The sequence below is a fragment of the Macaca thibetana genome, chromosome 4, assembly GCF_024542745.1.
Source record: "Macaca thibetana thibetana isolate TM-01 chromosome 4, ASM2454274v1, whole genome shotgun sequence".
Classification (NCBI taxonomy): Eukaryota; Metazoa; Chordata; class Mammalia; order Primates; family Cercopithecidae; genus Macaca; species Macaca thibetana.
This window is the reverse complement of record NC_065581.1, coordinates 76,281,497-76,297,262: the sequence shown is the minus strand read 5'-3', so window position 1 is coordinate 76,297,262 and position 15,766 is coordinate 76,281,497. Positions and strand designations below refer to the sequence as shown.

Below are 15,766 nucleotides of genomic sequence, written 5' to 3'. Positions count from 1 at the left end.
CTTGGGCTCCGACATCTTCTCCGGCTGGAAATAAATAAATAAATCGCACGCCCTGCGGGGAGGAGCGGGTGGGGGTCGCGCCGTGCCGGGTGCGGAGCGCCGGGGACGAAGGGTCGGAGGCACTCCTTTTTTAGCGCCGGGGGGCGAGTGCGCGGGCCAGGGCCGGGGCCGAGCCCGGGGCCGCGAAGGCGGCGGACTCCTTTCTGCGGCGGAGGGATCCGCGGCGGAGGCGGCCACGGCCGTAGCCGCTGCCTGAGAGTTGTTGTTTCCTCCTCCTCCTCCTCCGCCTCCGCCGCCGTTGCTTGAATGGTGGAGCCGAGGCTCGGCTCGTGAACACACACTGACAGCTATAGGGCAGGCGGCGGCACCGTCCCCGCTTCCCCTCGGCGGCGGGGTGTCCCGTCGGTGGCCCTGAAGTGACCCATAAACATGTCTTGTGAGAGGAAAGGCCTCTCGGAGCTGCGATCGGGTAAGTCGGGGGGCTGCCGGGGCCGCTGGCACCGGGCGATTCCGCCCGCGGTCCCCCGCCCCCCGCCGCCCGGCCGCTCAGCCTGTGTGTCTCCCCGTCCCTCTCTCCCGCGCAGAGCTCTACTTCCTCATCGCCCGGTTCCTGGAAGATGGACCCTGTCAGCAGGCGGCTCAGGTACGGCGGCGCGCGGCGCGGGCCGGGCCGGCGCTCGCTGCTCGCGGGCGTGGGGGAGGGAGGCGGCGGCTGCGGGGCCGCGGCCCGGGGCGCGGGGCTCAGCTCTCCCCGCTTTGTTGTTGCAGGTGCTGATCCGGGAGGTGGCCGAGAAGGAGGTAAGGGTGGCGGCGGCCCGGCGCGTCCCGCCGCCGCGCGGCCGCCCCTGGGCCGCTGCGCCGTCGCTGCCGTCGTCGCCGCCAGGGCGCGGGGCGCGGGGCTCGGGGGTCCCCGCCGGGGCGCGGGGCGGGCGGGGGAGGGGAGCGGGCGGGCAGGGGCCGGGGGCCGAGCTCACGGGGTGTCCTCTCCCCGCAGCTGCTGCCCCGGCGTACAGACTGGACCGGGAAGGAGCATCCCAGGACCTACCAGAATCTGGTGAGACATTCACGTCGCAGAGCAAAGAAACTTTTCCCTGAGTCGAATAAAAATTGAATTTCCCGCAATTTTTTACAGAGACAAAAACTTGGCCCTAGAACGTGAAAGCTCCAAAGGCCACGGGGAGGGTTGGGAGGCCGGCGAGGGGTCTGCGGGGGCCAGTGGCCGGGGGTACTCGTACTCCGGGGCCGCAGGGGCTGCGGACAATTTATTTGTGATATTTTGTTAATGTGCTAGAAATAAAGATACGTCATGAGTGTTGTGCAGTGCAAGGCCGGAGGAGGAGGGGCCGGCGCGCGCGTCCGTGCGGGCGCGGGGGCGCGCGAGAGTCGGCGGCGGCGGGAGCGGCGCGAAGGGAGAGAGCGCGCTCGCTCGTTCGCTTGCTTGCTCTGCACGCGCGGCCGGCTCGGCTTTCTCCTGCCCTACACAATAGCTGGTGACTAACTGCTCCGAAGTGGCATTAGCATTTCACAAGCAGGCTATCCAGCGGCTGCGGTACCGTGGCAAGACATTATTTTTTTTCCTCCTCTATCGTTTATTTTGTTTTCCCTAAATTCAGTCCTAGGTTTTTTGTTGGAAGGGTTCTGATGTATGATGATAGTTGGTCAGTGATTCGTCTTGCATTTACTAAAACACATCTTTGCAGAAATGTAAAGCCTCTAATTCCCTAAAACCAGAAGTTTAGTAGGCTTTTTCTAATTCTTATGGTATGCCTCTCGTTTAATTAAAAACTATTATTGGAGTACACTGAAGAGTTTTGATTTTTGTCCACATATTTACTGTGGGATGGAACTCGGCCAGTAAAAGTTGTGCTTACATTGGGACATATTTTGTTTAGTAGCTTAAAAAAGACCTTTTTCTTAATTTTGTGGGTTGTCAAAATGAGTATGTTAGGAATCTTTAAAAACTGCTTTTCAGAAGTGGACCTATCACTTCAGTAATGTGATTGGAAATTACCTTAAAGGAGCTATGTTATCTATAACATTTTCTCCTAAACTGATAGAGGTTCGTTGTGTGAATATGTGTGTGGGGGGGGCAGTTAAAGCAGTCGCACCGGGCACACTAAGCCTTTGAAATTTATGTAGTGCGTTGATTTTTATGAGGCTTTTGTAACTGTTTTGAGATAGTCATAATTACTAATGTTACTTCATCAGAACTTCTCTAATGACTAGGAAGTTTCAGCGAGCTTAGAATGAGTGTCTTTTGTGAGGTGAGGGCAGGACAATGATTATAATGGCCTTTTTTTTTTTATGTAGTATATTTCTTAACTTTTGTGTATAAATCTCTTGTGATTTAATCTAAGTTGTTGATAACCGCTCATGGCTGTTGAAATAAGCAAGGGTACTGAGGTTTAATACATCTAATGGAGATTTAACAGTGTAATTTTCACACTGAACGTGTGTTAGTTTTCAAGGAGTGATTTGGGATACTTTCATTGAATCCTTGGCCAAAGTGAATGGAACTGGAAGTAAACTCCAAGATTTACTAATTTGAAATTAATTTTTAGGTTTATAAATATTTGATAGAAGTCTTCAGTGAATTTACATATCTTCCTTGCTATTTGAAAAAATTATCACAAAGGTTATAATACTCCATTTTTAAGATGGGGCAGGTTTTACAAAACTCATCTTTGCATCTGCTTTTACATCTGTGCATCTCTTAAAAACCCACAAACCTTCAGTCACGGAGGATTGCTGCGTTTTCTTGAAATCTTTTGGTAATGTTATATTTTTTTAAATGAAGCAGCTTAATGGTATCTGGCTAAATTATGGTAATGGCTAATCCTCGTAGGAATATCTTTTTTTTTTTTTCAGTAAAAATGAGCTATCAATTTTGATTGTGAGTTAATTTAATTTTGGGGGGGAGTGTGGGGGGGAGGAAATATTGGTAAAGTGAATTTCTATCCCTAGTCTGCATCTCAGAGTTAAGATACAATAAGCATTCTTTTTATCTGTGTATTATTCTCAAAATCCACCTATTTTGAATGGAAGTGGTTTTTCTTGCTTGGAGTTTTCTCTTTACTAGAACAGTCATGTTGGCATACTCATCAATCAGTTTAGAAATCTTATTAGAACTTGGAGTTCTTTGACTCTTTTCATTCATTCAGCATATTGCTTACTCTCTACTGGATGCAAGGTACCATTTGAGGTGCTTTCTCATCCATCAAACTGTGTATCTAGGTGTGTGAATTAACTTTATTTCACCTTTTTAGTTGAGATTTAGGTCTAAAAACATTAGGAACACTGGATTTTTTTGTTCAATAGTAGATCTTGCTGTTTTATATCTAAGTCAGCACATGTAAAGTATCTTGTACAGTATTTTCTATTATTTTAATTCTTATGACTTAAAAAGTTTTATGTTGTTGTGTATCGAATTGAATTTATTTAACATTGGTTTGAAAATTACTTGGTGAGTGAAACTGTAGTTTCTTTAGTTTCTACTCTTCCTGGAAATGATTTGTTATATTAAATAATAAACTGAGCAATATTTTAAATGAGAAAACTCATATATCACATCACATTGAAATTTCTAGAAAACCTCAAATTATAGCTGTTTAAAATGGGGTGTAATATTTGTACATGTGAATTTAAAAATAGGCACTGATCATCTGTAGTCAGTCTAGTTATAATCGCAATGGTTGAATTTTACTCAGGAGGAAAGTAGAATTTTAAGAGCAGTTTTAAAAGTTTACGGGTTATAATTGATGCATTCATTTCAAGTGTGATTGAGAAAGGAAATGCTCATATCTTATGGTTGTTTCTGTCTCTGGTTTAAAACATGACTGTAATTATCACCATCTACCTTAAGATTTAAAACATTTTTAACAAAGTAAATGGATAGGAAGCTAAAAATTGTTTTTGGTGCTATGGTATACGTTTAATTAGATTTTACATTTTTAAAAATATGAGATATGTTTTAAAGAACAGGAGCACTTTTTCCAAATATCAGAATTCTTAAACTGTAGAATAAAAAAACTTTTTTTGGACAGAAGGAAAGCTTTGTCATTTGTTTATTTCTTAGTTTGAGTAGTGAATCTAGTTAGTTTATTAAGTCTGCTTTTAGTTGTCACTTAATGATGATTGCATATATATGAGATATAGAGGCAGAGTTTTCAAGCATTTTACCGGATTTGGGACTCTCTTGATTATATTTTTTCTTAGAAGACTTCTCTTTTTTCCCACCAAGAACTAGTTCATGTTTTGCCAGGCTGTTAAAATGATTTATTTTTTGCCTTGTGAAATAGCGATTTTGCCTTTCTTAAAATTATTCCACTTTATTAGAAATCTTTTTTCTTTTTTTTCATTTTTTAGTGAAAGGATTGGGAGTCAGGAGATATGGATTGTGGTTTTAAGCTCTGCTGACAGTTAACCTGTAGGTAATCTTGGGCAAGTCATGGAATTTCTCTTTGTCCCAGTTATCTCATTTGAAAAATAAGTGGATTGAAATTTTTTCAATCTGAAAATCTGTGATTTTGAACTAGAAATAGCAGTACATTGTATTTAAGAACTAAGTTTATTTCATTTGTAGAGCTTAATTTTCTAAAACACAGAAAAGTAGAAATCACGTAGGTTACAAAATTATATAAATGCTTTTCATAGCGCCATTCTTTGGTGGTAAATTCATTTCTTGTTGCAAAGATGATTTGAGACACTATGTTGTAAAATGCCCCAAAATTACCATGATTTCCATCATAATTTAAGCACTAGTTTTCATTATTGGTGGTCTCAAATTCAGAGATGAATAGGAACCGTGGATAGGATTTAATTATGTATGTATCTTAGGTATACATTTATTTAGTGTATGCTGATTAATGTGAAAGTTAAGGTATAAAACCTAGAGACAACTTTCAGGGGAAAAAAGATACCATATTAAATGCTTTAGAATTAGGGATTCCCATTCTATATTGAAGATAGCATAGTTTTTTCAACACTTATAATTTTTTGGGGTTGGGGGAACATGTAATAAAGTAAATGTGTGTAGTAGAGTTACTATTTCCTTTTTTAGTAGAGTGTCAATGAAATAGAAGCTTTGCATGGTAGTCTCTAAAACAGCTTTAATCTCTCAAGGTTGTTATAGTGATGAATAAAATATGTTAGTTGTGAAGGGTTATATGATGAATAAAATGTTCGGTGTGAATATGTTGCTGAGAGGCTGAAGGAGCATTCTTCATTCTTTCTTACAAATAGAATTATTCTGTTGATACTTATACCGTTTTTTAAAATTTGAGGCATTACAAACATTTTTAATTGCAGTGCTTACTGTATTGTTAATATTCTTCACTGTAAAGCGGTGTGAACATAAAGCGGGAGCTGGAGTGTGCCTTTCACAAATTATAATGGTTTTTATTTGTTGTGAGGCAGAATCGTATTGAGGGAGTCTGTTTTCCATTCGGTAAAATGGGCTAATAATAGCTTCTACTTTTTGTGATCTGTGAGTAATAACTGGCATAAATCAAGTACTATGTAAGGTTTGCTATTATCAGAACTTTAGTAGTGCTATTATCAGAACTTTAGTAGTGTTCCACTTAGATCTTTATAATATTTTAAAAGAAGAACATTTATATTTTTATTTCAGAAATAAGTATGTATGTACTTTCTAAACATAGAATCTGCAGTATAAAAAGACTGCATTAAAACTTCAGAAGAGTCCGGGTGTGGTGGCTCACACCTGTAATCCCAGTACTTTGGGAGGCCATGAGTTGGAGAACAGCCTGTATAAAATGGAAAACCCCATCTCTACAAAAACTAAAAAAAAATTAGCTAGTAGTAGTGTCACATGCCTGTAATCCCAATTACCCGAAAGGCTGAGGTGAGAGGATCGCCTGAGCCCGGGGAAGTTGAAGCTGCAGTAAGCTCTGTCCCATTCCGCTGCCTTCCAGCCTGGGCGACACAGTGATACCCTGTCTCAAGAAAAGAAAACAAACAAACAAAAAAAACTTTGGAAGATACTATTAATATAATTACTTTATAGACTCAAGGATGAAACAGGCCTAAAAAATAAAGGAAAAATGTTTAGTAAATACCAAAAATAAATCATGGTTAAGGCATTGTGGATAGACCTCTGGAAAAATATTGCTACTGATTTCTACTGTGACTTGTTTTTATGGAACACTGAACATTAAGAAATAATTTGGGTGGTTGACGTAATCCTGAATTGATTAGGGAATATGCAAAGCTTTTTCTCTTTGGGTAATCATCAAATGACATTTAGGAATATATGAAGAGAACTTGGCCATTGCATCTGCCTCCTATACAGTTATTTGCAAGATTTACAACCATCACAACAGTTTATATTCTTTTTGGAAACTGTCGGAGAAGAGATGTCATGACTTCTATTTTGTCAAGCTGTTTATATATATTTTAAACAGAATTTAAGAAAAACTTTAGGTTAAATAAATCCTAATCAATTTCAGTTTTTTAGTTGATTTAGAATTTCTTTGTTAGTTTTTGGATTTCTTTTTTTTTTTCATAATCTGGAAACGTGGATGAATAATAAGAAAATAATAATAACAGTCTAATGCAGCTTCTACTAAAGTTAAAGCCAATTGACATTCTTCCCTTTCGCAAATTTTGTGGGTATTTACCATGTCACTACAGAATTGTAACAAAATTGTATCTTGTACAACTACTCTGAACAAGTAATACTAAACAGATTAGTTTCATTCTTACTAGTAGTTTCCTTGTATAAATTTCAGAATTCGTAGAAAAATATCTGTAATACTAAGCTTTAGTTGGCAGAGAATACCAAACATACTTATTTAAAATAACTTTCTATTTTAATGCACTTTTACTTAGAAAAAAATTTTTAACAGCTAATTTTAGGATATTTAAGTTGCTTTTGTGGTTATATCTAAAAGTGGCAAAGGCTATTATAGGAATCAAATTTAAAGTTTGCGAAAGGCATTTTAAATGTGAACATTCTCAGTTTCTATTATTTTGTTTTTGAGAAGCTATGTCGATGAAATTATGAGGAAATTGTGAGTGTTAATAAATTACTTTGCAATGAATAATGTTATTGGACCTATGGAATATAGAGGAGTGTAAGTATTTTATAACAAATTGGTGAAAATGATAACATGTTTTTTCTTGGTGGAATTTGATAAAGCAGGGTACTGAAAAATCACAAACTTGTTATCGTATTGAATAGTGATGAATTTAAGTTGAGAAGTTACCACAGAGAAGGCAATCATCAGTTGTGAGACAGGTCCTCCTTTAGTTATTTACCTTACACACTCAAAAACAGCCATATTTGAGCTTAGGCATCACAGGTGAGAAAAGGATGGTTGAATGAGAAGTTTTTGATAAGAAAATTTAGGTGGCAACATAGTCAAATGCAACTTCTGCTTATGTTAAAACTAAATTGTAAGGAGAATGAGATGTGTGGTATAGGTAACTCTTAGGTTATCCATGGCAGTACAGATGGGTATGGCAGGTTTTTTTGCAGCAGAGACACAGGAAGAATTCATGTACAGCAGGCCTGCCTTATCTGCAGGTGTCACATCTGTGAATTCAACTGTAGATCAAAATAGTTTAGAAAACAAAATACAAAAAATTTTAAAAATACAGTGTAACAATTATTTACATAACATTTACATTGTATTAAGTATTGTAAGTAATCTAGAGATGATTTAAAGTGTGCAGGAGGAGTGTATAGGTTATATGAAAACACTGTGCCATTTTATATGAGGAAGTTGAGCATCCTGGATTTTGATTTTGGTGTGGGGGTTTCCTGGAACCATTCCCCCATGAATGTTGGAGGATGACTGTGTTCTGGACTGCAGCTGACCTGTGGTCATATGTCATGGTCTATTTGGTCTCTGTCATGAATGGAAAAAGGCATGTAACTTGTCTTGGCAAAGGTTATAGTATAATGCAAGAAATATGTATCTCGTGTTTGACTCTGATTTAGTTTTTGGGTGTAGGGACACTACATTCTAGGCAACTTAGTGAAACATCCGTTGTCTGAAACAACTTTGCTGTCGTTGCATAAGAATTATGTTATTTTGAGTACTGTGCTTGAAACTGAAACATTAAAAATGAAACTGATCTTTGAAGATTATTTACGTTGGCGTTAGTATAAGCAGTTAAAGGATTTTTCATCTTTAAATTAATACACAGTAACTTTTCAGCAGATTCCTAGATTTGAATTTAATATTTTGCTAGTAATGTTTTAAAGGAATTTTAAAAGTATGCAAATTAGCACATATGACGACTTAAAAATCAAAACTTGAAAATTTGTTATTTTAAGCAATTAAATGTTGTCATTTTGTTTTTTAAATTATTTTTTATGAAGCATCCCTGCTTTGGTTTATGGAAACCTCAATTCTGAATAGAATCTCTTTTTTTTTTTTTTTTTTTTAGGAAGATTTGATTGGTTTATGATGAATAAAATTTGGAAGAGTAGTATTGCATTTTCTTTGTTTTTCTTTTAGTATTGTATTTTCTTTAAATGACAAATTTGTATTGGTAATTGTATTGATAATATAAACTGAACTATTATCTAAATGAATTCTTAACAGTTGACTAAATTCTGAATATGACACATTCTTTGAAGCTTGTTTATTCACAATTCCTTGAGCAAATAGACCACCAAGATTAATTTTGACACTTAATAAGGTTCTATATTTTATTATAATTACAAAGAAATAATAGGCATCTAAGGGGCCTTCTAAGAATAGTTACCCAGCTTAGAGGACTTAACTTGAACTGACTTATATGGGTTCTGTTAAGTTTTTAGTCAAATCTGTGTGTCAGTGGGGAGAAAACTAAAGTTCTAATAAGGAAGCTGTAACATGATAAAAATAACAGTAAACTTGGAATCAAGAGACCTGGGTTTGATTACTATTTCTCCTGTTCTCCAAATGTGTGCCCTCAGACAAACTGCTGCCTTCGAACTTCAATTTTCTTTATGTATGAAATAGGGAGAATACTTAAGTTTATGTGCTTATGAAGATAAATAAATTTTTAGAACACTCAGCACAAAGTAAGTACTCTGTTTTTCTGTGGAGAAGCTATTACAGTTAACAAATCAGAAAATGCATTCTTGCTTTAAAGATTATAATTTAACTCACACTGTTAGTAACAGATTTGTCATTATAAGATTGGATGTTTTTAGAATTTTAGAGGCTGGGATTTTAATAACAGGCCTTACACAGTAATTAATTATCACATAGTGTTTCTATAAATTTATATTTATATATTGTATATTATATATGTTTTATATAATAAATAATATATACAATATATTGTATTTCTATAATTTTGTTTGTATGCTACAATAGTATACAAATAACTGTATTCCAATAAACTCGCCTTTTAGAACTCAAAAACATAATAGCAGAAGTGTAACTAGCCTCTTACATCTGACAAAACTGTGAGAGAATAGATGTGAGAAGATCTGAAAAAGTGACTTTTTAGAACCAATTAGATGTTCAGAACCTAAAGATGAAGTGAAAGCCTAGTTAGACAGATGATACTGGTGCCAAACACCAGGGTCTTATTTTCATAATAATTATATGCTACAGGAGAGAAAGGCACTTCTAGGTCTTCACAGCTAAATCAAATAATTGGAATGAATATATTGATCTAACATCACTTTGAAAAGGTTGTTAAAAAGATGCTCAAGTTTTTTTCCTATTTAGGTTTACAAAGATTTTGTTTAAGATGAAAAGTCATTATGTAGATGTAATATGTAATATAGAATGTAATTAAAGTAACAGCCAACTTTTAGGTACAGTATTAACTGCCTTATATGGTTTAATTTAGTAATTTATGACTACTTTCCAGGGTGGTGACTGTTGTGATACCAGTCATACAGATGAGGACACTGAGGCTTAGAAAGAGTAAATGTTTTTCTCATCCTCAGCCTTAGCAACTTTAAACCCAGGCTGTGTGACTTGAGATTTCTTGGGGATTTTTTGTTGTTGTTGTTGTTGTTTTTTTGAGACAGAGTCTTGCTCTGTCACTCAGACTGGAGTGCAGTGGCGTGATCTCGGCTCACTGCAACCTCTGTCTCCAGGACTCAAACAATTCTCATGCTTCAGCCTCCCAAGTATCTGGGACTACAGGTGTGTGCCACCATGTCTGGCTAATTTTTGTATTTTTGGTAGAGGGTTTCACCATGCTGGCAGGGCTGCTCTTGAACTTCTGACCTCAAGTGATCCACCTACCTCAGCCTCCCAAAGTGCTGGGATTACAGGCGTGAGCTACCATGACCGGTAAGATTTCGCATTTTAAATTGCTGACCGTTTCTTTACAAACTGAGTAGAGTTCTTAGTGACAGTATGTCTGGTAGAATGCAGCGGCTTCTAGATCCGTTATATTTTCTTCCCACTAATGACACTTGCCTTTTAACAATACCTTTCACTGAGATAATGGCAAATTTTTTTTGGCTGGGAAGGATGTCTGTTTATATGAAGTAGCATACTGTCAGAAAATGTTGGTTTAGCCAAAAATGCAGGATAATAAACCTCTCAAATAGCTCAGTTTCTTTTCTTGTTTCTTCCATATTATAATTCACATTCTCAGAAGATGACCCTTTTGTTCAAATTGCAATGGATAATTTAAGAAATATTTTATATATATGATCTGAAAAATGGATGATACAGATTTATAACTTGGGCCAAGATGGACAAGTAATGAACAGAGTTGCTGCTGTTTCACAGAATTCTTTTGTTCTTGCTGATGGAAACGTTGCTAGAACCATGAATCATTCTTTTAATCAGGGAGTGGTAAACTAATGGCTGCTGTGGGTAAATTGTGCAGGAGATCTGTTTTTGGAAGGCCATCAAGCTAAGCATGGTTATTGCATTTTTAAAGAATTGTTTTTTAAAAAATAAGAACATGCAATGGAGGTACTATGTTATTCTTAAAGCCTCAAATATTTACCATATGATGTTTACAAATGTTCGCTGACTTCTACTCTAAATAGTATAACATATTTTACCAAAAGGATACCTTTGGCTAATTCAGATTTTAACCATGAAAAAGGATTAAAATGGACGGACGGTTAACCAAAGATTGTTGTTCCCATAGCAAGCAACTCAATTGAGAATGGAGGTGGAAGGGACATAAGTTTGAAAAAGCTCTGACTAGCCCCCTGGTTTAGACAGTAGAAGTGTGAATCTCAGTGGAATGGCATCAGGATTTACATCCATAAGGCCCATTCTTGCATCTTATTGGAGGAGAGAAAATGTTTTGTTCATCAAAAAGGGATGAGAGCTAGGCATGGTGGCTCATACCTGTAATCCTAGCTACTTGAGAGGCTGAGGCAGGAGGATCACTTGAAGCCGGGAGTTCCAGACCAGTCTGGGCAACATAGAGAGATGCTGTCTCTAAAAAAATAAAATAAAAATTAGAAGTGATGTAATGCACCTGTAGTCTCAGCTGCTCTGGAGACTGAGGTGGGAGGATCGTTTGAACCCAGGTATTTGAGGCTGCAGTGAGCTGTGACTGTGCCACTGTCCCCTAGCCTTGGTGACAGAGCGAGACCCCCCCCGCCCCCTTAAAAAATGAAAACAAAATGGGGGTGGATGAGTTTAAAAAGTTTTGAGCACTACTGATAATGGGCATTCTTGGGGGAATTTTTAAAATAGTAATAATAAATTTGTTATTAACTCTTTAATCTGTTTTTACTTTCTAATTTTAAATTAAGGGTATAGTAGCATAATCTTATAAATATTTTAGTTTTATCTTCTACTTTTACCCTTAGAATTTTTTAAAGTGTTCCCTTTTACCTATAGAAATTTATGCTTTTATGTTAGTTTCCTTAGTAGTGAAAGTGAACCGTGAAATGTTTCTCTTTTTCTGGTTCCCTTTAATGTCTGTGTTGAAAACTATTCAAAATGTCTGTTGTATGACTTGCTTATATCTTGCACATTGATATATACACATATTTGAGGTAATAGGTCATTTGTGTGATAGTATGAATTGTAGAGTCCAGTGTTAGATTGCGATGGTTTGACTCATCTGCTCACTGTGTGTGAACTTGGGAAGGTTGCAATATCTTTTTAAATAAATTCTATAATTTTTTTATAGAATGGGAATAATGATAGTGTATACCTCTCAGTTGTGAGTAGTTCCATGTAAAACTTATACACTTACCATAGGGCCTGGCATTCAGTGTGCAGCCAATATGTGTTAGCTATATTAGTATTATTTATCACATTGACTTTATAATCTGGTCATACTTTTTATGTGTTGAATGTTAAGAATTTGAAAGCACCTAGGGTCACAGAAAGTAACTCGTATATCAGAATTTGGGATTATTGAGGGGTTATTTTTCCCCTGAAATAATATCGTATGATAGATTGCTGAGAAACTACATACAATATAGATCAGAGATTTTATTATTATATTATTTTAAATGTTTCTTTTAATTATTTACTAGTGAAATAAAAGCTAATTTAAATTAAAAGCTTAAGTTTATATTAAAGATATGGGGTTCTTACTAGAAAATTGAAAATCACATATGTATATCTGTAAATAATTATTAATATTTATGAGTAGGAATGTGATTAATATGTTTATAAAGAATGTTTTGAAAAAGGTAATAGAAAAGATTGTTTTATTTTAAAAAATATTTTTGTTCTGTGTGTTTGTGTGTGTGTGTGTGTGAGAGAGAGAGAGAGACAGATAGTTGAGAGCAAAAAAGATTCACGGCCCCTGCTCTTTTGTATTTAATGGTGAAATAGAAAAACATTAAATTGTACTTTTAAATGTGTAATCGCAAGCTGATATATGAGTTAATAAAGGAAAGTCACAGGAAGTGTGCAACTAAGAAAACAGACTTAGATAATGTAGAGGATAGAAAAACAAAGGAAGTTACATTAGAGGGAACATCTGAGACACATAGAAGAGTTGTCTGGGCAAGGAAGTATGGAGAAATGCAGAGTGTATGCTATATGATAAAGTCTGACAGGAGAGAGAGATTGTGCGTAAATAACCTGGAAGAAGGCCATGTGGTTGAAATGTGAAAACTGAGAGTTGGGGAAAGGGACTGGGAATGTGCCAGGTGAAGCTAGAAAATTAAGAAGTGACCATACATGCATTTCTGGACTGGTAGACCAAGTTAAGGATTTGGATCTCTGTCCAAAGAGGGAGGAAAGCCTCAGAAGTGTTTTGAATAGGGGTGACTTGATCCGATAGGTATTTTGGAAAGAACATTCTAATTGCAGTATAGAGAATAGATGGGGTGTGAATGCATTTGGGAAAGGTAGGCGTTTATTGCAAAGATTATTTGAACTTGGACTATTATGGAGATACAGGTAGATGGATTTAAAAATAGGAAGGAAAAATTAAGTTGAACTTGGTGACTGTTTGGATATTGGGAATATGATGGGAAGGAGGAAGGAATAGGCTGTGTAAAAAATGCAGCTTCTTGGTTTCTGTCTTCTAAGATTGGATAAGATGGGGTTGACATCCACCAAGGTAGGGAACACTTTAGTGGGGAATGTTTTCATGAGGATCCATCAATTCAGTTTTGCATATGTTGAGTGTCAGATGCTTTGGGGCTCTAGAGAGCTGTTTTAAGAAACTTTGATATGCAAGTCCTTGCTATAAATAGAAGTTTGGAAGTTATTGTTACAACAGTTGTCCAAGGAGAGAGTATATAGTGAGAAGAAAAGAGGATCGGAACTGGACTCTGGTACCCAGGATCTTAAGGAACTTCACTATTTAATGGCTATATAGAGGAGGATAAACCTAAAAGAAAAATGAGAAGGAATGGTTGGAGAGGAAGAAAGCAAGCCAAGGAGTGTCACAAAAGTTAAGAGAAGATAGTTTGCAAATGAGGAAGTGTTCAACACTTAGGTGAAATATTATGGGACATTAAATAAGATACAGATTTAAAAATGCTTATTGGAGTTATTGATAATTGAAGGTGATCTTTTGATAAGAGCTATTTTTTGTAAATTCATGAGTGTGGGAGCTAGTATGGAGTAGGTTGAGGAGAGGACTGGATATGAAATGAGATGGACTATGGACCATTATTTTAAAAACATGTTTCCGGAGAGGAAGAGAATGGGAAAGGGGTAGCCAGGATATTTGGGCATGGGTAGGTGTTGGATAAGAGCAGTTAGGCAGGGTTTTTGTTTTTTCCTAAAGTGAATGCAAAATGAGCATGTTTACACGTAGGTGTAGATGGGAAGGAGTTGGTTGAGAGGAAGTTAGTGTACATACTAGAATGTGGAGGTCTAATTTATAGTGTAGGATTTCCATGCAGTCAGAGAAGTTAGGATTCAAAGCATAGGTAGAGGGACTGGATCTTAAATATTAAGAGGGACAGTTGTGTTACTAAGAGACAGAATTGGTACAGGTGTAGCTAGGTTTACAGGTTTGATAGGGAAGAAACAAAGTTTCAGCTTTAAAGGTTCTCCTGTAAAGTAGGTTAGGTCATCTGCTGAGAAAATGAGGGGTGGGGAAGAGGACTCTTGGGAAAGAGAGGATAATAGCATTGTTTGTTAGTCTGTTTCCACTGTTCTTTCCAGAGACCCTTTCATGGTGGTACCTCAGGGACTGCTAAGAGGAAGCAAGTAGAGAGTCAAGCATTGACATATGTGTTCCCTGATGCCACTTAAGTAAGAATACTTTCTGAGTACCTTTAATCTGTTTTGTCTAAAATTTTGTTTGAAGACATGTTCTATGGCTTTCTTTAAAAAGTGTTTTAAAACTATTAGAATTGCTATTAGATAATTGCAATTAGATAAGAGCTATTATCTAATAGCTGTGGCCCATGCCTGTAATCCCAGCACTTGGGAGGCCTGGGGGGGCACGAATTACTTGAGGTCAGGAGTTTGAGACCAGCCTGGTCAACGTGGCGAAACCCCGTCTTTACTAAAAATACAAAAATTAGCCAGGTTAGGTGGTGGGCGCCTGTAATTCCAGCTACTTGGGAGGCCGAGGCGGGAAAATCACTTGAACCTGGGAGGCGGAGGTTGCAGTGAGCTGAGATCCCACCATTGCACTCCGTCCTGGGCGACAAAGGGCGACTCTGTCTCAAACAAACAAACAAAAAACAACAGCCCCAAAACTATTAGAATAAAGAATTATACCATGTAAAGAAATTTTACTGCATCTATTTTTATGTGCTGGGATAGGCACTAACAAAATGTTTTGAGGTTTTTGAGAATGGGGAAGTCAGTAGTTTCTGCATATTCTTAAATCTTCGTTTATCCAACTAGAACTTTATTAAGCACTTAACTGTAAGTACTGCATTAGGTATTGGGTAGACAGAGGTAAACATGGCCTAATCTCTCCTTATGCAGGACACAGACAAGTAAACTGGCAATTTTAGTATAGTGCATGAGTCTTATGAACCCCCCAAACAGGGCAGATAATGGTAGGGCTTATATATTTTTGGGGTGAAGAAGATCATAACTCTCATTAGATTCTTAAAAGTCTAAGTATCAAAATATATTAAAAACAATTAATGTGGTAAGTACCACACAGTGCTAGAGGGATGAAGGGACATTTGAGGAGTATAATGTGCTGTGGACACAAAGTGTCCAAAAAGGGGCACAGGTGGTGTAAATAGGTCATGGAAGGCAGTGAGTGAGACATAGACTGAGACATGAAGGAGAATGAGGTGTAAAGGTGAGCAGGTAAGACAAGATTGCCAGCAGAGGGATCAGCTTGTATAAAGTCTCAAAAGCCAGAGAAAGCACAAGGAATTTAAGAACTGGAAGTATCTCTTCTAACTTTAAAATAAAAGTTG

General features: G+C 37.5%; 1 protein-coding gene across 3 annotated transcripts in view; it reads left to right on the top strand.

The window, feature by feature from the left end:
- Positions 1-203: 203 nt before the first annotated feature.
- The window catches only part of PHIP (pleckstrin homology domain interacting protein), a 138,252-nt gene continuing 122,689 nt past the window's right edge, over positions 204-15,766 (top strand). Inside the window, exons 1-4 of one of the 3 annotated variants that reach the window (XM_050788268.1) lie at positions 204-469; positions 585-643; positions 769-798; positions 995-1,054. In XM_050788268.1, coding sequence (XP_050644225.1) covers positions 430-469; positions 585-643; positions 769-798; positions 995-1,054 — 189 coding nt within the window. In that variant the 5' untranslated portion in view covers positions 204-429. Of the gene's footprint in view, positions 470-584; positions 644-768; positions 799-994; positions 1,055-12,581; positions 14,631-15,766 lie in introns of those variants that run through there. The other 2 variants (XM_050788269.1, XM_050788270.1) reach the window with 2 other exon arrangements.